At 42.0% G+C, this 26611-nt stretch overlaps 1 protein-coding gene across 3 annotated transcripts in view; it reads left to right on the forward strand.

Annotated features, from left to right (window-relative positions):
* The first annotated feature begins 592 nt into the window (after positions 1 to 592).
* Positions 593 to 26611, forward strand: part of LOC134349237 (long-chain-fatty-acid--CoA ligase 6-like) — a 127183-nt gene continuing 101164 nt past the window's right edge. For 2 of the 3 annotated variants that reach the window (XM_063053249.1, XM_063053248.1), the window contains exon 1: positions 593 to 656. In XM_063053249.1, coding sequence (XP_062909319.1) covers positions 611 to 656 — 46 coding nt within the window. In that variant the 5' untranslated portion in view covers positions 593 to 610. Of the gene's footprint in view, positions 657 to 25366; positions 25446 to 26611 lie in introns of those variants that run through there. The other variant, XM_063053251.1, reaches the window with a different exon arrangement.

Raw genomic sequence — 26611 nt, forward strand, 5'->3', positions numbered from 1 at the left:
ACCAAAACAAAAGGAGCACTGATGAGGTGTCTCACCCGAAACATTGGCTCATCATTCCGCTCCTTAGATGTTCCCTGACCTGCTGATTTCCTCCAGAATTGTAAGTCAGAAGCTGGTTTATTATCACCAGCATGTGTTGTGAGAATTGTTAACTTCAAGCAACTACAGAATCTCATGTGCTTAAGAAGGACCTCCATAGTTGCTGATGTTGTCCTTGCTTCTCACAATTTAAAACTGGTGTCAACCAGGTCAGGTTAGGAAACAATGATTTATGTCTACACTCCACTTGAATTACACCTTGTGTGTGTGGTTTCTGCAGGCTGGCAGGCTTCATGTAAAAGCTTCAGTGCTGCTTTACTGAAGTTGTTTATTCAATCGGTGTGTATTTCTGTTCAAAGTTAGATTGCAAATCGAGTTTGATAAGGGTATGTGCCATGCCTGTAACGTTGAGCATGGATGTGAAAAGCAGGCATACTTGCTTTAACAATGGGGAGTTCATTATCTCAATATGATGATGACGATGGTTCATTCCCATAAATCCACCAGCATGCTGCAGTGTATGCTGCAGTACTGTGCATTAGTCTACATGCAGCAGGCAACTCTCTGAAAAATGGATACTGTTCTCGTTGTCTGTGCTTTTATTTGGCTTCTGCTCAGTGAGTATACGTCTTTCATTTCATATTCCTGATGTTAATTTATGTATTGGGCTGGTTATTTTCTTGGCATTTGTTATCATAGAAAACTGAAGATTATAGACTAAAAACTCCCAGATAATCTCATTTTTTGCAAGTAAAATGCTAATTTTGATATAAGTACTTTTTTTTCTTTAACTGAATATTTGAATAACTGGAATATGATATATTCTAAATATTTTGATTTGGTGTTTCTAATTAAACGATGGATTAAACACTAATTTAAATCAGAACAATCATTTTCACTGAGTTTAATCACTTTGCCGGCTTGAGACTAAAATTTCTGATATCATTAAAAAAATCCCATTTTTTTGTCATCTTTAAAATGATTAATGATAATTCACTTAATTTGCTTTAGCCTTAATTAATTAAAATAGTTGATACATCATTAGAAATACTATAAAACGGAATTAATTCAGTTTTTAATTTTGTACTTGCTTTCAGCATGCTGCTGAAAAAGAATGTTTAGACTAAAAGCTGATTGTACTGTTCAATAAGGATGTTAATTAATGTTTTTTTTCAATGCTGCACAAATGCAGATTCTTTTTTTATTGGTGATATTGCCAGTTATCGGATTTCTGGCATGAGACGCATTGTAACCTTTCTGTCTTTAAAACTTAGTCATTTTTACAAAAATCTGCTGTCTGAGGCTTTTGTCCCACCAGCTCAGTATGAGGGCTACAATGACACATTTTTAAGAGTGAACTTAAAAGTATATACTGTATATTTTTTTAAAACTGAGTAAAATCTCTAAATAACTTATTGTTAAACTATTGATGGAGTTGATTTGATTTTAGACATTTTCAGATTTGGCTTGTGCTGAATTTGTTGATCTTGGTCAGGGAGGTTTTGGTTCTTTACAAGTGACCTCTGAGCATTATGACAAGTGATTCCTGGTGGATAGTTGGATATGTAATATTGCTGATGGCCACACAGCATGCTATCCATTACAATTTTGGCACCACTCCAATGAGGAAAGAAGTTGAAAATGCCACCTAACGGTTGACAAGGCCCTAGTATGATCCCAGCTGGAATATAGTCTCCTAAACTGTGGAAGGTTACTTGTGCAATAGAATACCATGAAGGTACACCAGACTGATTCCTGGATGAGAGGATTGACCAATCAGAAGAGATTTGGTACTTTGGATTTTGAGTCTTGAGAACTTAATCAGAGGTGATCTCATTGAAATATACAGAATATCTAATAGCCCATGATACAGGGGTAATGATTTCCCTGGATGAGGTATCCCCAAAACTCATAATCACAACATGGGGTCAGGGGGGGGGAGGACCTTCAGGACTGAGGTGAGAAGGAACTTCTTCATCAACAGAGTGGTGAATCTTTAGAATTCTTTATCCAACAGGTCTGTGGAGTGTATTCATGAATATAGTCAATGGATTTCTAGCTAACGGGGGAATTGAGAAACTTTGGTTCAGTATGGAATAAGTGACAGAGGTGAAAGATTAACATTGATCCCATTGAATGAGCTACATTTTTCTGTGTTCTTATTGGAATGAAAGTACTTAAATTCTTATGGGTATGATTGTGTAGATTTCCTCTCAGAATGGTTTATTGACAACTTTGTTACTAATGCTCTGTACTTGCTCTTGACTCCCTTATTAAACTCCAATGAACAAAATATCTGTTGAATAGAGAAAAAAATCACTGCATGATAGTACAGTACTTACGGAAGCGACTTCTGGTCTTGATCTGGCAAAACAAGACTATGCTGCAAAAAAGATCATAGATCCACTTGTTGTAAATACTGCGTTCTCCTTACTCTTAGCCTCATGGAAAGCCATTGTGAGGATTGACCAGAGTGGAAGCATAAGACTCTGGATTTCCTTCATCCCATGTTCACATCGCTGGCCTTGAAGTGTGGAGTGAAGTCCTGACCTCTAACTCTTGCACAACACTGTCCCTAAACCATATTACGACCTCTAACTTCCTTCTTTAACCCCCAACCCATCCCTACCAACTTAAAAAGACAACTAATTCTGACCCATGATCTCTACGGAGGCTGCAGCTTAGTACCATTTCACACTTGTGAGTTTACACCTCATATCAAAAGGACAGGCAGGTAGGCAGGGGCTGTGGAGGTGCCTTTGCTGGTATAAAATGAAACCAAATCCTTAGAAACAAGTGATATAGAATCATAAGGTGCAGCTGTAATAGGGGATTCCATGGTAGATAAGTCACTTGGGCCAGACGGACTATAACAGAGGATTCTGAAAGAGGTAGCTGAAGAGATTGAGGAGGCATTAGTAATGATGTTTCAAGGTTCACTAGAGCAATGATTCCTAAGGGGGCATTTATGTGCCATAAGGGGACGTTAGGGGAAATAGAAGTTGCCGGGAAGCAGTCAAGATTCTTGGGGCGGGCGGGGGGGGGGGGTCGCTAACTAGAGGAATGAGACCAGACTGCCCATTAGTAGAGCAGGCACTTCCAAAACAAAGGATGAGGCACTGGAACACATGAAGAACCATAGCTCTGCAGGCGATGAAATAGAGCCAATCAGTGAACCTGCCAACTCTGAGGATTCCTCTTGAAGTGTTCAAAGCAACCTTGACTTCATATGGGCAGTCAAGAAACAACTTTGGGGATTATGAGACCTTATGTGATTGGTCAATCGTGCTAACTGGAATAGTATAAAGGTAGCTTGCCAAACACCAGCTCTATCCCAACTAACATTCAGATTCCAGTCTGTATCCTTGTCACAAAACTTCCACTGTTGCGATCGTCTTCACCTTCATCTCATCATTCCTTTGCGTGCCGCTGACATCGTTCCATCCATATCAACTCACTGCCATTGTCAACATCCAATAGACGCTCCCACTTTGTGTTTATTCTTTGTCTTAATTTAGCCCTGTTAATGATTGATAAATACTTACAGCGCGATCTCTATAAGCCTGAAGGTGGTGAAGCCTTGAATATGGATCCTGCTAAGAAACAAAAACTACAGAAAGTGCATCAATATAACGGTACATACCTGGGGTATAGTTTTATTCTATTCCCGTCAGATCAGCGATACCTCATGTGTCTTATTTGTAATACTGCACTGCCCAATAAAGTCATGAAACCATCAAGACAAGAACACTTCTGTAAAAGACAGGCTGAAAAGGCTAATTATGGTATTACTCAGTTCCAGAAGATGAAAAAAGCATTTGAAGAGCACTGCACACTCGAGGCATTTACCCAGAAAGCTCAAATGAACTTGATAGTGGTCTCAATGCTTCTTAAATCATTCCCAAAATGATAGCAAACTGTGGAAAATCTTATATAGTTGGTGAAAGATTAATAATGCCTGCTGTATCAGATGTGTTCACCACCATTCTCAAAATGGATACCAGTATTTTAAAATCAATTCCTCTGAGTCATAACACTGTTGCTCATCATATTAACAGAAACAGTGAAGATATTGATTATCACCTATACACAGAGCCAGAAAACACAGAATTTGGGATGCAACTGGATGAGTCAACTGTGCAAGAAAATGAGGCATTGTTCATGGCATAATTATGGTTTAACAAAAATGGAAAATTTTATGAAGAGATTCTCTTCTGTTTTAAACTTTTTACAAATAACAACAGAGAATCAATCTATGATGAACTCAAAATGTACATTGAGGATAAAAGTATTCCACTTAGGAACATGATTTCTTGTGCAAGAGATGGAGCACCATATATGACAGGCCACCATGCTGGTTTAGTTGCATTTACAAAAAAAAAATTCCAAGTCTGTTTGCAATCCATTATGTAATTCATTGTTAACATCTTGAAGCCAAAAGCCTCAGCCAGTGACTATTTTCAAGCATGACTCTTGTAATACCTGTTACCAACAAAATTAAAGTTTGTCCATTAATAAGGAATATTTTGCCACTTATGCCCAGATAATGATGAAGAGTTTGAACACTTGCTTCTTCACACAGAAGTGCATTCGCTGTCAAATGCTGCTGCTTAAAACATTTCTTTGATCTTTCTCACACTGTGGTTGAATTTTTGCTCAAAGTCGGCAAGAGCTTGGGAAATAAGATTGAACTTCTTCGTGGAGATGTCACATACCTAGCTGATCTGTATGACAAAATGAACGTTCCAACCATAAAACTGCAGGGTAAGAATTTCAATTTAATCCAGGTAAAAAGTGTAGTGTCCACTTCTATCAGAATATTGGAAATATATAAGCAAAATATTGGGAGAATAATGTTCTCACAGTTTCCCTGCATGGGAAGCATGGCACTCTCTTTCACAGACAGTGATTTGCAAGAGTTCTACTTACACTTGCAGTCACTGAAGAAGGATTTTCAGAATCAATTCAAGGATTTGAATGATCTGGAAATTCTGGACTGTGTAGTTAATCCATTTCTTTTCAAAGTGGAAGAACAGGAAGAGAGCTTGCAAGAAGATATTATCAAAATTCAGAATGATGAAGAAACAAAAATGCCTTTCAAAAGTGTCAACTTTTATGGTATGTGGCTACACTGTTATACGGAGTTTCCTGGTCTTTGGAAAAGAGCCAAACTGCTCTTCATTGCATTTCCAATCTCCTACCTTGTTGAAGAGACTTCAGTGCAGTGAACCGCATGCTTGCAGAAAACAGAAACTGCTTGGACATTGTTATGTATGGGGACTTAAGGCTTTTGCGGTCACAACTTGAGCCAGATATTTCAACTCTTGCTGTAAACCATCAAGCGTAAGGATCACATTGGCATCAAAGCGGCTGTACTGTGCACAGGTACCGTATACACTAAGTTTAAAGACAAATAAAGATTTAAACCAGAATCATTTTTCTCGTGTTAGCATATGGTTGACTTGTTTTTGCACTATGAGTGTACCAGAAAGTATATTGTGTCTAAAAGGTACATTGGCAAGTATGAAGGTGCTTTAGGGGGAATCTGTTGGAATCCTTTGAGGAAATAACAGGCAGAATAGCTAAGGAAGAGTCAGTGGATGTTGTTTACTTGGATTTTCATAAGGCCTTTCACAAGGTGCTTTACATAAGGCTGCATAAGAAGATAAAATGCTTGGTATTACAGGAAAGATTCAAGCATGGATAGACTGGCAGGAAGCAAAGAGTGGGAATAAAGGGGATCTTTTCTGGTTGGCTGCCAGTGATTTGTGATGGTCTGCAGTGGTCGGTGTTGGAACCACTTCTGTTCCAGTTATATGTTAATAATTTGGATGATGGAATTGATGGCTTTGTGATCAAGTTTGCTAATGATATGGTTTGGTGCAGGGGCAGATAGTATTGAAGCAAGAGTCTGCAAAACTACTTAGACATGTTGGGTAAATGGATAAAGAAGTGACAGATGGAAAATAGTATCAGGAAGTGTACGGCCATGCATGTTGGTAGAAGGAATAAATGTGTAGATTATTTTCTAAACGGGGAGAAAATTCAAAAATTGGAGGTGTAAAGGAACTTGCGAATCATTGTGCAAGTTCCTTTGCACTATTGGTTATCTTCCAAGTTGAGACAATGTAAGGAAGGCAAGTGCAAAGTTAGCATTCATTTCAAGAGGACTAGAGTATAAGAAAAATCTTGAAGTTTTATAAGGCATTGGCCAGACTGCACTTGGAGTATTGTGAACAGTTTTGAACCCCTTTTCTAAGAAAAGATGTGCTGGCATTAGAGAGGGACCAGAAGAGGTTCACAAGGATGATTCCAGGAATGAAGTGGGATAACATCAGGTGGATTTGATGGTTCTGGGTCTGTACTCTCTTCAGAACTCCAGAATGAGGGGGGCTCTCATTGAAACCTATGGAATATTGAAAGGCCTAAGTGCAGTGGATATAGAGAGAATGTTTCCTATAGTGGATGAGTCTACGGCCAGAGGGCACAGCCCCAAAACAGAGGGACATCCATTTAGAACAGTGATGAGGAGTAATACCTTATCCAAAGGTAGTGAATCTGTGGAATTCATTGCAGTGAAGGCCAGCTCATTGAATATATTTAAAGTGGAGGCTGACAGGTTCTTCATTAGTCAGGCCACCAAAGGTCACAGGGAGAAGGCAGGGGAATGGGTTTGAGGGGGATAACAAATCAGCCATGATGAAATGGCAGAGCACTCGATGGGTCAAATGGCCTAAGTCGACACCTTTGTCTTATGATCCTATGGTATAAAATAAGGTTGGTCCTAGATCCCAAGGGAAATAATTTGTAAAATATCTATTGTACAGCTTTTTAGAACAGCTTGTGTTTGAGCCCTTTGGCAGCAAGGCAATTGGGTGTTGTGCAATGAACCAATTTGATTAGGGAACTTAAATTAAAGAGATCCTTGAGAGTAGTGATCATAATGTGATAGCATTCACCTTACAGATTGAGAGGGAAAAGCTAAAATTGGATGTACCGGTACTACAGTTGAATAAAGGGAATTATCAACGCATAAGAGTGGAGATTGCCAAGAGCACACTAGCCAGGACAACAGCAGAGAAGCAATGGGTGGAGTAACTCAGAAGATGCAGAATTGGTTCATCCACAAAGGAAAAGAGGCATCCTAAAGGAATAATGAGACAACTGCAGCTGACAAGGAAATCAAAGTCTGCATAAAAGAAAAATTTGTGGGAATCTAGAGGATTGGGAATCTTCTGAAAAATAATAGAAGGCAATCAATAAAGTAATAGGGAGAGAAGAGATGAAATATGAAGGTTAACTGGCCAATTATAGATAAGAAGATACCAAATATTTTGTCATTCATATAAAGAGTAAAAGTGAGGCGAGAGTTGAAATTGGACTGCGGAAAATGACGCTGGTGTAGTAGTAATGTGGAACAAAGAAATGGTGGGTTTTATTTCCATTCTGGCCTAACAAGCTGCCCCACCTTGCAACCAACCTTTTAATCACTAGCCTAATCAGAGGATAAATTCCAATAACCAATTAACCTACTAACCAGTACGTCTTTGGACAGTAGGAGGTAACTGGGGCACCCAGAGGAAACCCATGCAGTCATGGGGAGAACGTACAACCTCCTTACAGATGACATTGGAATTGAACTCTGACCTGAGATGTAATAACGCCATACTAACCGCTACGCTACTGTCAGTCTTCACTGTGAAAGATCCCAACAGCACGCCCAAAATTGAAGTATCCGGGGGCAAAAGTAAGTGTAGCCACTATTACTAAGAAGAAGGTGCTTGGGGAGCTGAAAGATCTTAAAGTAGATAATTCACTTGGACACCTTTGGGTTAAAGATGTAGCTGAAGAGATTGCGGAGGCATTATTTGTGATCTTTCAGAATTACTATATTTTGAAATAGTTGCCGAAGACTGAAAAATCACAAATGTCACTCCACTTCTTAAGGAAGAGAGACAAAAGACTGAAAATTACCAGTCGGTTAGCCTGACTTAAGTAGTTTGCAAAATGTTAGGGCCCATTGTTAAGAATGTTGTTTCAGAGTACTTGGAAACACACAATAAAATAGGCGATAGTATAGTTTCCTTGAGGAGAAATCTTACCTGACAAATCTGCTGGAATTCTTTGAGAAAATTAGGCAGGATAGACAAAGGAGAGTCAGTGGATGTTGTTTACTTAGATTTACAGAAGGTATCGCACATGAGACTGCGAAACGAGGTAAGACCTCATGATATTACAGGAATGATACTAGCATGGATAGAAGATCGGCTGACCAACAGGAGGCAAACATTGGGAATAAAGGGGGCCTTTTCTAGTTGGCTGCAAGTGAACAGGGGATGGTGTTGGGACAGCTTCTTTAAACATTATATTTTAATGATCTGCATGATGGAATTGATGGCTTTGTGTCCAAGTTTGCTGACGATACAGAGATAAAGGGGCAGGTAGTGTGAAGAAGCAGGAAGTCGGCAGAAGGATTTGGACAGATTATGAGAATCAGCAAAAAAGTGGCAGATGGAGTACAATGTACGGAAGAGCACTTTGGTAGAATAAATAAAGGTACAGAATATTTTCTAAACAGATAGAAATTTTGAAATCAGAGGTGCAAATGGACTTGGGAGTCCAACTGCAGGATTCCCTGAAGGTGAATTTGTACCAATTTTCAAATCTCTTACTAGCTCTTCCTTCAGTTAGTCCTGACGAAGGGTCTCGGCCCGAAATGTCGACTGCACCTCTTCCTAGAGATGCTGCCTGGCCTGCTGCGTTCACCAGCAACTTTGATGTGTGTTGCTTGAATTTCCAGCATCTGCAGAATGCCTCGTGTTCAGAATGCAAAAACATCCTTTTAGATGAGGAGGATTTTCTTTAGCCTGATGGTGGTGAATCTATGGAATTCATTTCCACAGATGCCTGTGGAGCTCATATCATTGGGTATATTTAAAGAAGAGGTTGATAAGCTTAATTAGTAAGGACATCAAAGTTTACAGGAAGAAGGCAGGAGAATGGGGTTGAGAGGAAAAATAAATCAGCCATGAGGGAATGGCGGATGGGCAGACTTGATGTGCAGAACAAACTAATTCTGGTCCTGTGCTTAGGGTCTTACATAAATTAAAGTACCATGAGCATGATTTGTTTGTGTCTTATTGAACCTGTGTGGTGAAGTCGAAGGAAAGTAAAACTGAGCTTTAATAAAGTATTTGCTGCTGCATATTGGGTTACATTCTTGATGTCACCAAGAAACAGTTTCCAGGCGTAACCCATGTTAACCTTTTCATTCCTTGGGACTCGCACAGATAGAATAAACTAAAAGTGGTGTCCAACTTATATTTCATCTCCCTGCGGAATTGAACTGAGTTTTCAATTTCACAATACGCATACAAAAGTGGAATGCTGTAGCTGGTTGGTCATTTAGTGTTGGATATCAGCCTGGATTGGCAGGAGTTATACCATCTGTTGTCACATATCAGCTAATACCACACTGGTGTAGTTGCCCATCACCTTGAGAAGAAAAGGATACTGCAGCCCCAAACTCAAATATCTCTACTCCAGTTTCTGATTGCTAGTTGTTAAAACCATTATGCCTCATGTCCTTTCTTGAAATTGCAAATCATGGAAGGGCTGAGATTATTAGATTAGATTAGATTATGAGGACACCCAGTTCTATTTGATTTACCAAGCAGCAAAAGTTCTGGGTTTTGAAATAAAGCCAATTTAACAACCACACTGTTTCTTAGCAACACACCATTAATGAAGATATTAAAAAATTACTCATGTAATGTATTGCATCATCTTGAGTAAAATCACAAGAAATCAGTATATTATTATCACAGAACTGAGAGTAACCTCATGTAAATCAATACCAGCAACAGTGTTGACTCATTAGGAATCTTCTGGGCAGAACTGGTTCCTGAAATGGCTGACATCAGCTCATCCTGGGAGCTCCAAAGCTTGCCAGCTATATGCCCTTAGCATATTTATCCTGCAGAAGTGGCTATGTTCTCCTCCAGTGCAAAATTTTGCAAAACGTTTTAGCTTTTAGATCATGGAAGGAAGGTTATTTTCCTGCTGCTTTGTACATGCATACAGCGTGTGCCAGAGACACAAGATATGACTTAAATGACTCTCACAACACACTGCAGGAACTCAGCAGGTCAGGCAGCATCCGTGGAAACGATGAGTCGACGTTTCGGGCCAGAACCTGATTGTCTTAAATGACTATAGCCCTTTGCTTGTGGAGTTCCAGTCAAATAAATGCTTTTCTCACTTAAGTACAAATATTAAATGTTACACATACTTCTTTAGCCTTGCTTTATTCACTACTCCCCTGATAAACCAATAAATATTAATTAGTTTATTAGGGCAGCACAGTTGTGTAGCAGTTAGAATTATGGGGAGCACTTCCCACTTTCTTCAGACTAAGGGTGTAGCTATGGGAACTCGCATGGGACCCAGCTACGCCTGCCTCTTCGTTGGTTATGTGGAACAGTCTGTGCTCCAAACCTATTCTGGTACTGCTCCCCAACTTTTCCTTCGGTACATTGACGACTACATTGGTGCTGCTTCCTGCACCCATGCTGAGCTCGTCAATTTCATCGACTTTATTTCAAACCTCCACCCAGCCCTCAAATTCACTTCCTCTATCTCAGACACTTCTCTCCCCTTTCTCGATGTCTCGGTCTCCATCTCTGGAGACAGACTATCCACTGACATCTTCTACAAGCCCACTGACTCTCATAACTACCTCGACTATACCTCTTCCCACCCCGCCACATGCAAAAATGCCATTCCCTATTTCCAGTTCCTCCGTCTCCGCCGCATCTGCTCCGAGGATGAGGCTTTCCGTTCCAGGACATCTCAAATGTCCTCTTTCTTTTAAGGATCGTGGTTTCCCTTCTACCATCATCAATGATGCCCTCAGCCGCATCTCCTCCATTTCCCGCACTTCGGCCCTCACCCCATCTTCCCGCAACCACAACAGGGACAGAGTTCCCCTTGTCCTCACCTACCACCCCACCAGCCTCCGGATCCAGCACATTATCCTCCGCAACTTCCGCCACCTTCCACAGGACCCCACCACTAAGCACATCTTTCTCTCTCCACCCCTCTCTGCTTTCCGCAGGGATCGGTCCCTCCACAACTCCCTTATCCGCACGTCCATCCCCACTGCTCTCCAATCCGGCACTTATCCCTGCAAATGCAAATGCTACACCTGTCCCTACACCTCATCTCTTGCAACCATTCAGGGCCCCAAACAGTCCTTCCAGGTGAGGCAACACTTCATTTGTGAGTCCGTTGGGGTCATCTATTGCACCCGGTGCTCCCGGTGCGGCCTCCTCTACATCGGTGAAACCCGACGCAGAATGGGGGACCGCTTCGTCGAGCACCTCCACTCCATCCGCCACAACAGACAGGATCTCCCGGTAGCCACCCACTTCAAATCTGCTTCCCATTCCCATTCAGATATGTCCATACATGGCCTCCTCTACTGCCATGATGAGGCTAAACTCAGGTTGGAGGACCAACATCTCATATACCGTCTAGGTAGTCTCCAGCCCCTTGGTATGAACATAGAATTCTCCAACTTCCGGTGATTCCCTCCCCCTCCCTTCCTCTATCCCTATTTCACTCTATATGGGGTGTCAGGGAGGGGTAGCACCTCTGGTGGGGGAAAATGTCGCGCCCTTTTCAGGGCGGTTAGTCCACCTTTGGTCCCCACCTGGCACTCAGCTCTTACCTGTGGCTCCCCGTAGCTGTTTGCATACGACAGCGGCCACACCCCGGGCAACGGCTTCGACAAGCCGGCTAAACCAGGTGAGGGTAGCCGATGGGTCTCAAACCCTCAGTGAGATAGGGAGTTGTCTATCCCAGCATGTGAAGACAGACTCCGGCGGATTGAGCGGACGAAACCAATGGAAGGTCCAACGGTCAAGAAGGCGGTCTCTGCAGGCATCGTGGAACGTGTAGAGCAGGACAAGACACAGAAGACGTCCTGGTCATCCACTGTTCCTAGTCCCATCTCCAGCCGTCTAGACTCTGTCTTGCCACGGGATCCAGATGGGAATTGGGAAGAGAGAGTGAGGCTGACGCTGCACAACTCTCCCTCACTTAAATCCAAATCACGCGCTAGTCTGGACACCATCATTATGGTGTCGAGGTCCTCATCGACGCCAATGATGGACGAACAACCACCCTCTCCCCCAGCTCACTCATGGTTCTGCCTCCTTCTTCTACTACCCATTGTTTTCAGGGCTATGACGTCAATGCTTCCCCTCCCCCACCCCTTTGTCTTTCAAATTACTGGTCTTTCAACTGAAGTTACAAGCATTCTTCAAATCCTTCCCCATCTTTCATTCTTCAGTCCTGACGAAGGGTTCCAGCCCGAAACGTCAACTCATCGTTTCTAACTGATGCTGCCCGACCTGCTGAGTTCATCCAGCGTACTGAAAGAGTTGCTTTGATCACAGCATCTGCAGATTATTTTGTGTTTATATTTCATTGTATGTTTTGAAGTACGTGTGACAGATAAAGCTAACCTTTAGTCAGTTAAGTTTGCCATTTTATAACGGAGTTACTTTTAAACTCGCTGATAGATTACAATGCAAGAATTTGAAAATCCATTTTCTAATTTGGGAAAAGCCCAACTGAAATAGAACAGCTGCATGATTTGGTGAAATCTGGTAGTTTTTTTTTCCCTGATTACACATTTTCCTAATGATTATTTGTTTCTTTAAGTCATGTTTTCCCCATTAATATCTCATTCGAGGGACATCTTGTGCTGGGTATTGACATGACATTGTATTGAAAACCCAAACGGGAATAGTTCTAATTTTGCATTGAAAATTCAGAAAGAATAAAAGGCATTTGGACAGCTACATGATAATGATGAGTCAGAGTCAAATAATGATGCATCAGAGTACAGGAAGGAGATAGAGATTCTAATGACATGGTGTCATGACAGCAATCTTTCCCTCAATATCAGCAAAATAAGAGATGGACGTTGATTTCAGGAAAGGGCATGGTTCACATGCTTCGGTTGATATCAATGGTCCTGAGATCGCAAGGGTTGGAAGATTCAAGATTCTAGGAATGAACATCGCCATAGCCTGTCCTGGTCCAACCACATTGACATCATGGCCAAGACAACTCACCAGTACCTTTCATTCCTCTGGAGGCTTAAGAAATTTGGCATGCCCCCTTGACTCTGACAATTTTTGTCAATGCACTATAGAAAGCATTCTACGCGGATGTAAATTGGATCGGTATGGCAATTGTTCTGCCCGTGGCCATAAGAAACTGCCAGGAGATGTAGACTCAGCTCTGTACGTCATAGAAATGAGCCTCCCCTCCATGGACTCTCTCTCTATATTTTGGTAAAGCAGCCACAATAAGCAAAGTCCCGACCCACCCTGGAAGGAAATACAAAAGCCTGAAAGCACATACTACCAGCCTCAAAAACAGCTACTAGCCTGCTGTGATAAGACCACTGAATACAGTAAGATGATCACTTGACCTCACAATCTATCTCATTATGACCTTGCATCTTTTTGTCAACCTGCACTGCACTTTCTCTGGAAGTGCAGACTTCATTCGGGACTCTGTTATTGTTTTACCTTGTACTACCTCAATGTACTGTGTAGTGAATTGATCCATATGAATGGTATGCGAAACCTCGACACGTGATAATGATGAATCAAAGGTGCTGATGTTTTGGCATATTGGAGGGAAAATGAAAATTTGGCTGAATGGTGCCACAAGAACAACTTCTCACTCAAAGTCAGTAAAATCAAGGAGCTGATTATTGATACAGGAGGAAGAAGTTGAAGTTAAAGGTTATTGATCGAGTCCACAAAGGTTGCAGACAGCTGTTTCAACTATTGTCTCTGTTTTGACAGCACAGCAACATCGAAGCAGCCACAATGCCCAAGTCCATAGGGTTCTGCCAATTGTGTGCCTCTCTGACATAAACACATTGCTGCTCTTCAAGATCAGCATAGTTCCTCACTGTAACCATCAAGGACCAGGTGTCTGTTATCTAAGAACTGTTCAATGGCGGAAGTTTGGATACTATTGTGACTGTAGTGTTATCAGCTGAGCAGCACACGAAGCTGTCTTCGCATCCTGGTGATGTTAGAGTTCTTAAAGCACCATCCTCATGTAGGATGTATTTCTCCTCCCAGCACTGCCTAGCAGAGACCATACTTTGGGTTGAGACCCACATCCAACTTTCTCAGTCTGTAGTTACTGAGTGGAACATAGCATTAGGAAGCAGACTTTCCAAACCAAATGCCCACTCGAGGCCTAGGTTTGGGAAGCAGACTTTCCAAACCCAGGCCTCGAGTGGGCATTTTCTGAATTCAGGCAATACTCACAAGGAAGTACAATGAAGCCACAGTAGAATCGTTAAGCCCATCTAGACTGTCAGCAAAGTTTGAAAAAAGTTAAGGTTCACAATTAAGGTTCATGCATAATTAATAAAGATCTTTTCTATTAATGATACTCTAAATTATAATTAACTTTCCTGTTAATGTACCAAATTAAAAGCATTTATACTCAAGAATTATAAAATTGCAGATAACATGTTGAATAAGCACTTTTATTTCAGTTTCAAACTGAAAGGGATTTTTTTTTTTGCAGAAAACTTTGGCAATGTTCTATGTTGTGAATAAAAAGTGCCAAATTAAAATCTGATGCAGGGTCACAACCAGAAAGACTGGCCATTCCTCTGCTTTCACAGATACCGCTTGGTCCTCTGACTTCTTCAAGCAGTTTATTTTGCTGCCCCATTTTCTAGGATTTGCAGTCACTCATGTCTCCCCCAAATTCAAACCTCGCAAAGTGAAGAGAAATGCCAAGATATTTTATTGAAAGGCAGGTGTTTAGTCATTTGCTTTCCTTGCAATGAAAGGGAAAATAGAGATTCAAAGCTCATGGACGTACTGTGGCCTGAGTCTGTGGACAACCTTTTGATAGCAGAAGGAACTTGAAAGAAAAACTGAACATCAGGTTGACTGGGATAGAAGGAAGGGAGTAAGTTAACAGACAGGAATAGGTTGAAAGTTTGCGCCATGTTCACTGGACGGATTATTTTAAGAATATAGCAACGTCATAGGTATCACAACGGGGAGGGTATATATCACGAGGGAACTAAAGATTTAAGATGAGAATTTTAAATTTGAAGTATAATTCTAAATTGTTCACTCAATTACTCACAATCAGCAAAGGAAGGATTGGTAATGGCTTGAGACCAGATTATCAAATCTGTGCTTGCTAATACTGAAATCCATGATTTAAACAATAAGGAAAACAGCCAAAAGAAAAGAAAATGAAGATGAGACCTAGCAGTGGGCCTGGTGCATTCTGAATTTAATTCCTAGTTGTCATTAATAAGAAATCCTTGGTTCAAAAAAGTGAGCAAAAACATGGGTAAATTTGTTACAGTTACTATTTTTTTTAAATGTCATGGACTAGAGCAAGGCCTTTGACAAAATCCTGCATGGTAGGCTGGTTTAAATCACTTCGTATCCTGGGTAAGCCAGTTTGGTACAAGATTACTTTGTTGGAAGGAGTCAGATCTTAAATGCTTTTTAGACTGGAGACCTGTGACCTGGGGTTGGAGTTGGGTCCACTGTGGGTGATCATCCAGATCGTTAACATAGCTTGTATGTTTGCAGATGATACAAATCAGTGGCCGTGATTACCTAAGGATGAAGTGGAATCCAGATGAACTGGGAAAGTGGCCAAAGGAATGACAGAACTGATTTAACTCAGATGTGTGATGTGTTTCATCTTGATCAGTTAAACCAGGGTAGGACTTGCATAGCAAATAGCAGGGCCCTGGAGAGTGTTGTAAAACAGCGAGGTATACGGTCTAGGGTCGAGGTTTACAGTTCAATGGAAGTGGTGACATAGGGTGTTGACGAAGGCATTTCACACACTTGCCTTCAGTCAAGGCATTGAGGACAGGGGCGTAGACATGTCACAACTTTAAGTCTCAGAGAGACCACTCTTGGAATATTGTGTACATTTCTACTCATCCAGCTATAGAAACAATGTCATTAAGCTGGAAATGGTGCAGAAAGGATAAAGGAGCACATTACAGACGCTGGAGGACTTGAGTTATAAGAGAGGCTGGATAGGCTGAGATATTTTTCTCTGGAGCATTGGGGGTCAAAGGGTAGAAAATCATGACTTGCATATAAAATCATGACTTGCATAGTTAAGGTCATAATCTTTTCCCCTGGGGTAGGGGAAAGAGAGCATGGGTTTAAAGTGAGAGGAGGAAAGATTTAAAAGGGACCTAAAGGGCAACTTTTGCCATACAAAGGGTGGTTGTTATATGGAATGAGCTGCCGGGGAAGCTGTAGTGGCAGATAATTACAAGCTATAAAAGCCATTTTTACAGGTACATGGGTAGAAAGATCCGAGGGGGATATGGGCCAGTTGGAGGCAAATAGGACTGATTCAGATTGCTATCTTGGTCAGTGTGGACGAGCTGGGCTTGTTTCTGTACTCTCAATTTAACTTGTATTTTACTGCATTTCTAAAATGATTTGTTTAATATTATTGGTGGCGAATCTAGACGATTCTAATCCACTTGAAAATCTCTCCTGATGAGCTTTCCTGAAGTGATACGATGCAGAGGCCTGCCAAACAAAAATCAGCATGACAGTTTTTTTTGAGAATCCTTAAGCTCTGACTGCTGCTTTGTATAAAGCAATGAGTTGATAGCACTGGTTGTTGTGAAAATCAAGCGTTCTTGTGCTAACACTGAAAGGATAACTACTTGTGAGCATGTAGCTACCTCGTTTCATACATTGTGATTTGTTTCAAGTTGTTCAAAGAATAATGCAATAAAAAATACTGAAACCAGACTCAGACTGGATGCACAAAATGTGAAGTGCTTGTGAATGTGTTTTATGAGGGGCAATGCCTAAACCATTTTACAAAATAAATCCAGAACGTTGAATTTTATTTAGATAACAATGCGCAATTTGTGATGAGGTATATTAATATACAGACCATTTATATAGGAAGATGTATGGTATAAAATTGTTATTTTTAATTTAGAGTTACAGCACCGTCACAGGTCCTTCCAGCCCAATGAACCCGCACTGCCAGTTATGCACATGACCAATTAACCTACTAACCCATCCATCTTTGGAACATGCAAGGAAGCCAAAGCACTCAGAGAAAACCCATGCGATCACAGCAAGAACATACAACCTCATTACAGACAGCACTGGAACTGAACCCCGCTTCCTTGGTGCTGTAATGACATTACACTAGCCGCTACTCCACTGTGCCACCCCACAGTATTTATTTGTAAATTTATTACAAACTTCCTGATATCCTCAGCAGCAGCAAACAAATTGCTGGAGGAACTCGACATGTCACGCAGCCTCTTTGGGAACAAAAGGAACTGTTTCAGGTTGAAACCCTGCACCGGAACTCCAAACGATCTGATGGAGGTGCTCAGCAGGTCAGAATAGAGGCACCACGTGACAGGACAGAAATAAAGTCAACATTTCAGATTGATGACTTTCTGCCAGAACCAGAAGAAGAATAGGTGAGCAATGGGAGTCATAAAGTAGATCTGATCCAGAAGGAAATACTGTGCTAGAATGGAAACTGGGATTAATGAAACACAAAAAGAAGATGAGTGCTAGAATGTGATGAAATAAATGATAGACAGCTGTAAATAAGACCATAAAATATAAGAGCAGAACTAGGCCACAAATTCCACAGAGTCACCATTCTAAAGAAATTCCTCCTCATCTGTGTTCTAAATGGATGTCCCTATACTCTGAGTCTGTGTCCTCTGGTCTTAGATTCTTCTACCATAAGAAACATCCTCTCCACATCAACTCTATCAAGGCATTTCTTCATCCAATAGGCATCAATTAGGTTACACCTTATTCTTTCAAAGAACTCGATCAGATTTGTCAGACAGGATTTCCCCTTTAATAAACCATGCTGACTACAGCCTTTTTTATCATGTGCCTCCCAGTACCCTGAAACCACATCCTTAACAGTCGACTCCAACATCTTCCCAACCACTGAGTCCAGACCAACTGGCCTATAGTTTCCTTTCTTCTGCCTCTCTCCCTTCTTGAAGAGTGGAGAAGTATTTGCAATTTTGTAGTCCTCCGGAACCATTCCAGAATCAATTGATTCTTGGAAGATCATTACCAATCCTTCCATAATCTCTTCAGCCACTTCTATCAGAACCCTGGGGTGTACATCATCTGGTCCAGTTGACTTATCTACCTTCAGACCTTTCAGCTTCCCAAGAACCTTCAAAGTAATCACACGATTCATGTCCCTGACACCTGGAATTTCCACCATGCTGCTCATGTTTTCCACAGCGAAGACTCGTGCAAAATACTTATTCAGTTCATCTGTTCCTTTTCTTCCATTCTTACCTCTCCAGCATTGTTTTCCAGTGGTCCAATATCCACTCTTGCCTCTATTTTATACTTTATGCAACTGAAGAAACATACAGGAGCCTCTTTTTAATATTATTGGTGAGCTTAGTTTCGTATTCCATCTTTTCCTCCTTAATGGCTTCTTTAGTTGCCTTCTGCTGGAATTTAAAAGGTTCCCAATCCTCTAACTTCCCACTAATTTTTGCTCTATTATATACCCTCTCTTTGACTTTTATGTTGCCTTTGGCTTCTCTTGCTAGCCACAGCTGTGTCATCTTGCCTTTAGAACACTTCTTCCTCTTTGGGATGTATATATCCTGTGCCTTCCGAATTGCTTCCAGAAATTCCTGCAATTGCTTTGTTATCATTCCTGCCAGTGTTCTTTTCCAGTTAGTTCTGGCCACCTCCTCTCTCATGCCTCTGTAATTCCCTTTACTCCACTGTAATACATCAGACTTTAGCTTCTCCTTCTCAAACTTTAGGGTGAATTCGATCATGTTATGATCAATCATGCCTTAGGGTTCTTTTACCTTAAGCTCTCTAATCAACTCTGGTTCATTGCACAAGACCCAGTCCAGAATCGTTGATGCCCTAGTGGGATCAACCATGATCTACTCTAAAAAGTCATCTCAGAGGCATTCTAAAACACTCCCTCTCGGAATTCCGCACCAACCTGATTTTCTCAATGTATCTGCATATTGAAATCCCCCATGACTATTGCAACATCGTCCATTTGGCATACATTTTTGATCTCCTGTTGTGATTTGTATACCACATCCGTACTACTGTTTGGTGTCTGTATACAACTCCCATCAAGGTCATTTTACCCTTGCATTTCTTTAGTTCTACCCACAATGGTCCAACACCTTCCGACACTATGTCATCTTTTTCTCATGATTCGATTTCATTTTTTACCATCAGATTAACGCCACCCCCTGTGCCTTCCTCCCTGTCCTTTGGATACAATGTGTATCCTTGGACATTAAGCTCCCAGCTATAACCTTCTTTCAGCCATGATTCAGTGATGCCTACAACAACATAAATGCCAATCTGTAACTGCGCTACAAGTTCATCTACCTTATTCCATATACTGCGCATATTCAAATGTAACACCTTCAGTCCTGTATCACCCTTTTCAATTTTGTCCACCTTTCACGTTGCAACTCATCCTGTTGACTGTGATTTTGCCCTATCATCAGCCTCTCCTTGCTGGGAGTCTCACCATACACTGCCTCTGTTTGTATACCAACTACCCCATCTTCAGCATTATCACTGTTGTTCCCATTCTCTTGCCAAATTAGTTTCAATCCACCTGAACAACTCTAGCCAACTTGCCCACAAGGATATTGGACACCCTCAGCTTCAGGTGTAACCTGTCCCTTTTGTACAGGCCATACTTTCCCCAGAAGAGATCCCAATGGTCCATAAATCTGAACCCCTGCCCCTGGCACCAATTTCTAAACCACGTATTCACCTGTCAAATCATCCTATTCTTACCCTCATTGGCATGTGGCACAGGCAGCAATCCAGAGACTTTGGAGGTCCTGTTTCTCAGCTTTCTACCTAGCTCCCTAAAATCTCTCTTCAGGATCTTCTCACCTGATGTACCGATGTCATTGGTGCCAATGTGTACCAAGACTTCCGGCTGCTCACCTCACCCTTGAGAATGCCATGGACCGGATCGGAGACATTCCAGACACTGGCACTAGGGAGGCGATATGCCACCCTGATGTCTCTATCACAGAACCTCATCTCTGTTCCGCTGACCAGAAAATCTCCTATCAACACTGCAATCCTCTTCACCTTTCTGTTCTTCCGAGCCCCAGCACCAAATTCAGTGCCAAAGACTCAGTCACTGTGGCCCCCCTTGGTAGGTCATCCTCCTCAATAGTATGTAATGGTGTATACATTATTGAGGGGAACGGCCACAGGTGTACTCTGCACTGGCTCTGCATTTCCCCTCCTTCTCTTGACAGTCATCCAGTTACCTGACTCCTCCAATCTCCTCCCTGTAGCTCCTACCTATCATCTCCTCATTCTCCTATAAGAGCTGAAGGTCATCAAGCTGCAGCTCCAGTTCCTTTATACGTTCTGTCAGGAACTGCAATTCAGTGCACCTGGTACAGATGTGGTTATCTAGGAGACTGGAGGTCTCCCAGTCTTCCCACACCCCACACAGAGTACAAAACACTGCCCCTGGAGTCATTCTCACTGAACTATGCTGCCATAACAAATGAGGAATGAGCAAATAAGAACAGAGAGAGAGTAATTTACAAGACAATTTACCTCACCTGAGCCTGATGAGCCAAAGCCTCTCTAAACACTGGTACACTCATAAGAATGGCCATTCCTCCTGCAGCTAAATTATCTTACATAGAAACATAGAAACATAGAAAATAGGTGCAGGAGTAGGCCCTTCGGCCCTTCGAGCCTGCACCGCCATTTATTATGATCATCCCTGACCCCCGTAGCCACAAGGGCCATATCTAACTCCCTCTTAAATATAGCCAATGAACTGGCCTCAACTGTTTCCTGTGGCAGAGAATTCCACAGATTCACCACTCTCTGTGTGAAGAAGTTTTTCCTAATCTCGGTCCTAAAAGGCTTCCCCTCTATCCTCAAACTGTGGCCCCTCGTTCTGGACTTCCCCAACATCGGGAACAATATTCCTGCATCTAGCCTGTCCAATCCCTTTAGGATCTTATACGTTTCAATCAGATCCCCCCTCAATCTTCTAAATTCCAACGAGTACAAGCCCAGTTCATCCAATCTTTCTTCATATGAAAGTCCTGCCATCCCAGGAATCAATCTGGTGAACCTTCTTTGTACTCCCTCTATGGCAAGGATGTCTTTCCTCAGATTAGGGGACCAAAACTGCACACAATACTCCAGGTGTGGTCTCACCAAGGCCTTGTACAACTGCAGTAGTACCTCCCTGCTCCTGTACTCGAATCCTCTCGCTATAAATGCCAGCATACCATTCGCCTTTTTCACCGCCTGCTGTACCTGCATGCCCACTTTCAATGACTGGTGTATAACGACACCCAGGTCTCGTTGCACCTCCCCTTTTCCTAATCGGCCACCATTCAGATAATAATCTGTTTTCCTATTTTTGCCACCAAAGTGGATAACTTCACATTTATCCACATTAAATTGCATCTGCCATGAATTTGCCCACTCACCCAACCTATCCAAGTCACCCTGCATCCTCTTAGCATCCTCAGTCACCCTGCATCCTCTTAGCATCCTCTTTATTGACCCTTTCTAATGAATCCCTCTTGTTGATTGGTTGCTCCTCAACTCAGAGAATCTACCAGAAAGTTCTTCCTTTAAAATTATGATTCTGTCCCAATTCAAAGGTAGCTCTTTGTATGCACCCCTGATGTGATTGTATGAAAATGTAATTACTAGCATTTCTTCCCCTCAGAAACTGCAGTGATTATAATCTCAACTTTGGTAACTGTTGGATCCAAAAGTCAATCTGTCAGTACAGTAAATCCATAACTCAAAAAATATCCCTGATATTTTCTATTAAATCTTTGTTAATATTGCCTCTCTTACTGTAATCCCATTTAAGATGTTATTTGCCTTTTCACCATCATCCTCATTTTCATACATCTGCATGGGCTGAATCTGCATTTCTTTTCTCCAGTGTTAGTAAGATTCACATGTGGTAAGACATGCTCTCCTCGTGGTAAAATGGCTTTGAAAATAGTTTAAGAATACTGTAGCCACAGTAACAAAGAAAATTGTTCCAGAGTGAAGAAATTAAACTCAGCCTACAGGGAGGAACACACATCAAAGTTGCTGGTGAACGCAGCAGGCCAGGCATCATCTCTAGGAAAAGGTACAGTCGACGTTTTGGGCCGAGACTCTTCGTCAGGACTAACTGAAGGAAGAGTGAGTAAGGGATTTGAAAGTGGGAGGGGGAGGGAGAGATCCAAAATGATAGGAGAAGACAGGAGGGGGAGGGATGGAGCCAAGAGCTGGACAGGTGATTGGCAAAAGGGATATGAGAGGATCATGGGACAGGAGGCCCGGGGAGAAGGAAAAGGGGGAAGGGGGAAAAATCCAAGAGGATGGGCAAAAGGTATAGTCAGAGGGACAGAGGGAGAAAAAGGAGAGAGAGAGAAAGAATGTGTATATATAAATAAATAACGGATGGGGTACGAGGGGAAGGTGGGGCATTAGCAGAAGTTAGAGAAGTCAATGTTCATGCCATCAGGTTGGAGGCTACCCAGACGGAATATAAGGTGTTGTTCCTCCAATCTGAGTGTGGCTACATCTTTACAGTAGAGGAGGCCGTGGATAGACATATCAGAATGGGAATGGGATGTGGAATTAAAATGTGTGGCCACTGGGAGATCCTGCTTTCTCTGGCGGACAGAGCATAGGTGTTCAGCAAAATGATCTCCCAGTCTGCATCGAGTCTCGCCAATATATAGAAGGCCACATTGGGAGCATTGGATTCAGTATATCACCCCAGCTGACTCACAGGTGAAGTGTCGCCTCACCTGGAAGGACTGTCTGGGGCCCTGAATGGTGGTAAGGGAGGAAGTGTAAGGGCATGTGTAGCACTTGTTCCGCTTACAAGGATAAGTGCCAGGAGGGAGATCAGTGGGGAGGGATGGGGGAGACAAATGGACAAGAGAGTCGCGTAGGGAGCAATCCCTGCGGAAAGCACAGAGCAGGGGGAGGGAAAGATGTGCTTAGTGGTGGGATTCCGTTGGAGGTGGCGGAAGTTACAGAGAATAATATGTTGGACCCGGAGGCTGGTGGGGTGGTAGGTGAGGACCAGGGGAACCCTATTCCTAGTGGGGTGACGGGAGGATGGAGTGAAAGCAGATGTGCGTGAAATGGGGGAGATGCGTTTGAGATCAGAGTTGATGATGGAGGAAGGGAAACCCCTTTCTTTAAAAAAAGGAGGCCATCTCCTTCGTCCTGGAATGAAAAGCCTCATCCTGAGGGCAGATGCGGCGGAGACGGAGGAATTGCGAGAAGGGGATGGCATTTTTGCAAGAGACGGGATGAGAAGAGGAATGGTTCAGATAGCTGTGAGAGTCAGTAGGCTTATCGTAGACATCAGTAGATAAGCTGTCTCCAGAGATAGAGACAGAAAGATCTAGAAAGGGGAGGGAGGTGTCAGAAATGGACCAGGTAAATTTGAGGGCAGGGTGAAAGTTGGAGGCAAAGTTAATGAAGTCAACAAGCTCAGCATGCGTGCAGGAAGCAGCGCCAATGCAGTCGTCGATGCAGCGAAGGAAAAGTGGGGGACGGATACCAGAATAGGCACGGAACATAGATTGTTCCACAAAGCCAACAAAAAGACAGGCATAGCTAGGACACATACGGCTGCCCATAGCTACACCTTTAGTTTGGAGGAAGTGGGAGAAGCCAAAGGAGAAATTATTAAGAGTAAGGACTAATTCCGCTAGACGGAGCAGAGTGGTGGTAGAGGGGAACTGATTAGGTCTGGAATCCAAAAAGAAGCAGAGAGCTTTGAGACCTTCCTGATGGGGGATGGAAGTATATAGGGACTGGACATCCATGGTGAAAATAAAGCGGTGGGGGCAGGATCCATGGTGACTACAGGGAGGAAGATTATTTTTAAAGAAAGGCCTTGAATTTATTTGTTGCCCTTAACAAGGTTATAGTATTGAAAACGCATTTAACATCACTGAATTAGTTTTGGAATAGCAGTCACTGTTAAAATGTAGCTGTAAAACTTGCCAGTCCTTCACAGGCAAAGCCCTCCCTAACCCTGAATACATTTACATGGAGTTCTGCCACAAAAGAAAAAGCAGTATCTATATCATTAAAAAAATCCACCATCCAGGCTATGCTCTCTTCTCACTACCACCATTGGGCAGGAGGTACAGAAGCCTCGGGTCCTACACCACCAGGTTCTGGTACATTTATTACCCTGCAACCACCAGCCTCCTGAAACAGCATGAATAGCTTCAGTCACTGCTACTCTGAATTGATTCAATGACCTACAAACTCGCTCCCTAAGGCTCCTTACAACTTGTTCTCAGTATTACTTTCATTTGCGCTACTAGTCTTTTGCACATTGGTAGTTTCTCCATCTTTGTTTATGTATAGTTTTTTTGTAAATTCCATTGCATTTCCTTTTTTTCCTGTAAGTGCCTGCAAGAAAATGAATCTCAAGTTGGACTTCTATTTTTCTGTAGAAACATATTAATTTGAAAGAAATATGTAGAAGAGTTCTATAGCTTATGATATACAAGTTCATTTTTGAAAACCTCACGGGAATTGTCAGACGGCTGTAACACTTCTGACTTGCAGAGAGGCAAGTTACTTCTTCAAAGTAAGTAATCTTAAATTCCAAGCCAAATTTTTCATGAGAGGGGAGGAGCGTTTACATGTCACTCCTTTAACACTGCAATGTATTGTCAGCATGAATTTTCTTATTCCAGACCTTGGGGAAGGAAACAAATTTACAAGCTTCCACATCAGGGAGAAGAAAAGTATGCAAATTAACCAAATTATGCAAGATTGTTTGCTTACTATCATTGCTTGAACTAGTGGCTTCAAGAATTTAATCTGATAATACATTTCCATGATTGTCCTTTTCCTTACATTTCTTTAGTGCGGGGTTCCCAACCTTTTTTATGCCTGGACCTCCACCATTAACCAAGGGATCTGTGAACCCAGGCTGGGAACCCTCGCTTCTGAGGAACTTCCTCAATGTCTTGCTTGGAAATGAAGTGGGTCAAAAGTTTGGTTGTGGTGTGAGTTTGAGCAAAGAGGAAGAAAATCTGTACAGAAAGCATCTGCAATTTGTAACGCAAAGGATGTGGGATGAAGAGGAAGTCAAAAAAGGGAAGAACTAGATGTGGGAAAAAACATTGCTGTCATATGCTCTAGCTTCATTGGAAGCCGAAGCTCCTGTTCTGCTCCTCCCACGAACCGCTGCATCATCTCGTCAGTGAAGTAAAGGCTCTACGTGCTGGTCATCCCAAGGTAACCGCCATGTGCTACACACCTCCTTTCTCTGCAAGAAAGAGGTACATGTGTTAGTGACAGTTTTATGATCTGTGACTGAGGTGCTTGAAGAGATGTTTCCTGTCTGTCTCTCTGTGAATGTATGCATGTAGCAAAGAGTTGTGAGTGTGATTGCATTTTATTAATTTTCATTCAGGGCATTAGTGTCAATAACAAAGTCAATACTTACTGCCATGCCTGCTACTTATTCGATTGTATCTATTGTTGGTATAATGTCTGCAAGCACCGAGAGTCTGTGGGAGAGGTGAATAATATGAACTGAAATCTACTATACTATCAGAAATGAAGCATGGGGGTGGAGAAGAGGCTGCTGTGCCAATCAGTGAAACTGTAAGTAGTGCAATGGTGAAGAGAAAGATTTAAACAATGCCCTTACCTTAACTATTAACAGATTAATAAACTACTTCCAGCAGTAAATCCATGACCTGTGGGACAATCGAGTCTATAATTTACGTCAGACATAATGTCTTCCAGTGCCTATGTGTCAGTTGCCTGGATATTTTCCCACTCCCCAACGAACAGAAGGTGTCTCTCTTTCCCTTCGTGCACTGCACACAACAGCCAGTCCTCCAATAGAGCAGCAGAACGCTTTGGTTCTCTCCTATATCAGCCTCGCTGCTGCAATGATTGACAGCAACCTCTCCTTCAAAGCTGCCTTTCAATTGTATTGTCGCCTCTGGAAATCCACGAACGGAGCCAATAGACCAATGCCATCTGCAATAATCATTTGAATTAACAGGCAGCACACATTTTACATGCTGTCTGTAACATTTCTGAATTACACAATCAATTTTCACAACATCTTTTCACAACCCTCTGGGTCCATGTAGTGACTATTGAACCATATACATTTTGAAAGCTTTATGTTTGTGCCAAGTTAAACCTAATTTTATTTCATTGTTTTCCCAAGTTGTTTATATCATATTTTTAAAATATAGAGCATGAATGCAATACACATTTGGGCATTTAACTTCATTAGTTTTAACAGAGAACCTTTGTAACAAATGTTTATCAGTTGTTCGCCTTCATAGTGACTTCTGCAGTCAAGATGGTGCTGAGCTGCTGTCTTCGTCACAGTCGGAAGAATTAGACTTAATTGTTTTTTAGTTGTTTTTTCTTAATTC

The sequence above is a fragment of the Mobula hypostoma genome, chromosome 7, assembly GCF_963921235.1.
Source record: "Mobula hypostoma chromosome 7, sMobHyp1.1, whole genome shotgun sequence".
Classification (NCBI taxonomy): Eukaryota; Metazoa; Chordata; class Chondrichthyes; order Myliobatiformes; family Myliobatidae; genus Mobula; species Mobula hypostoma.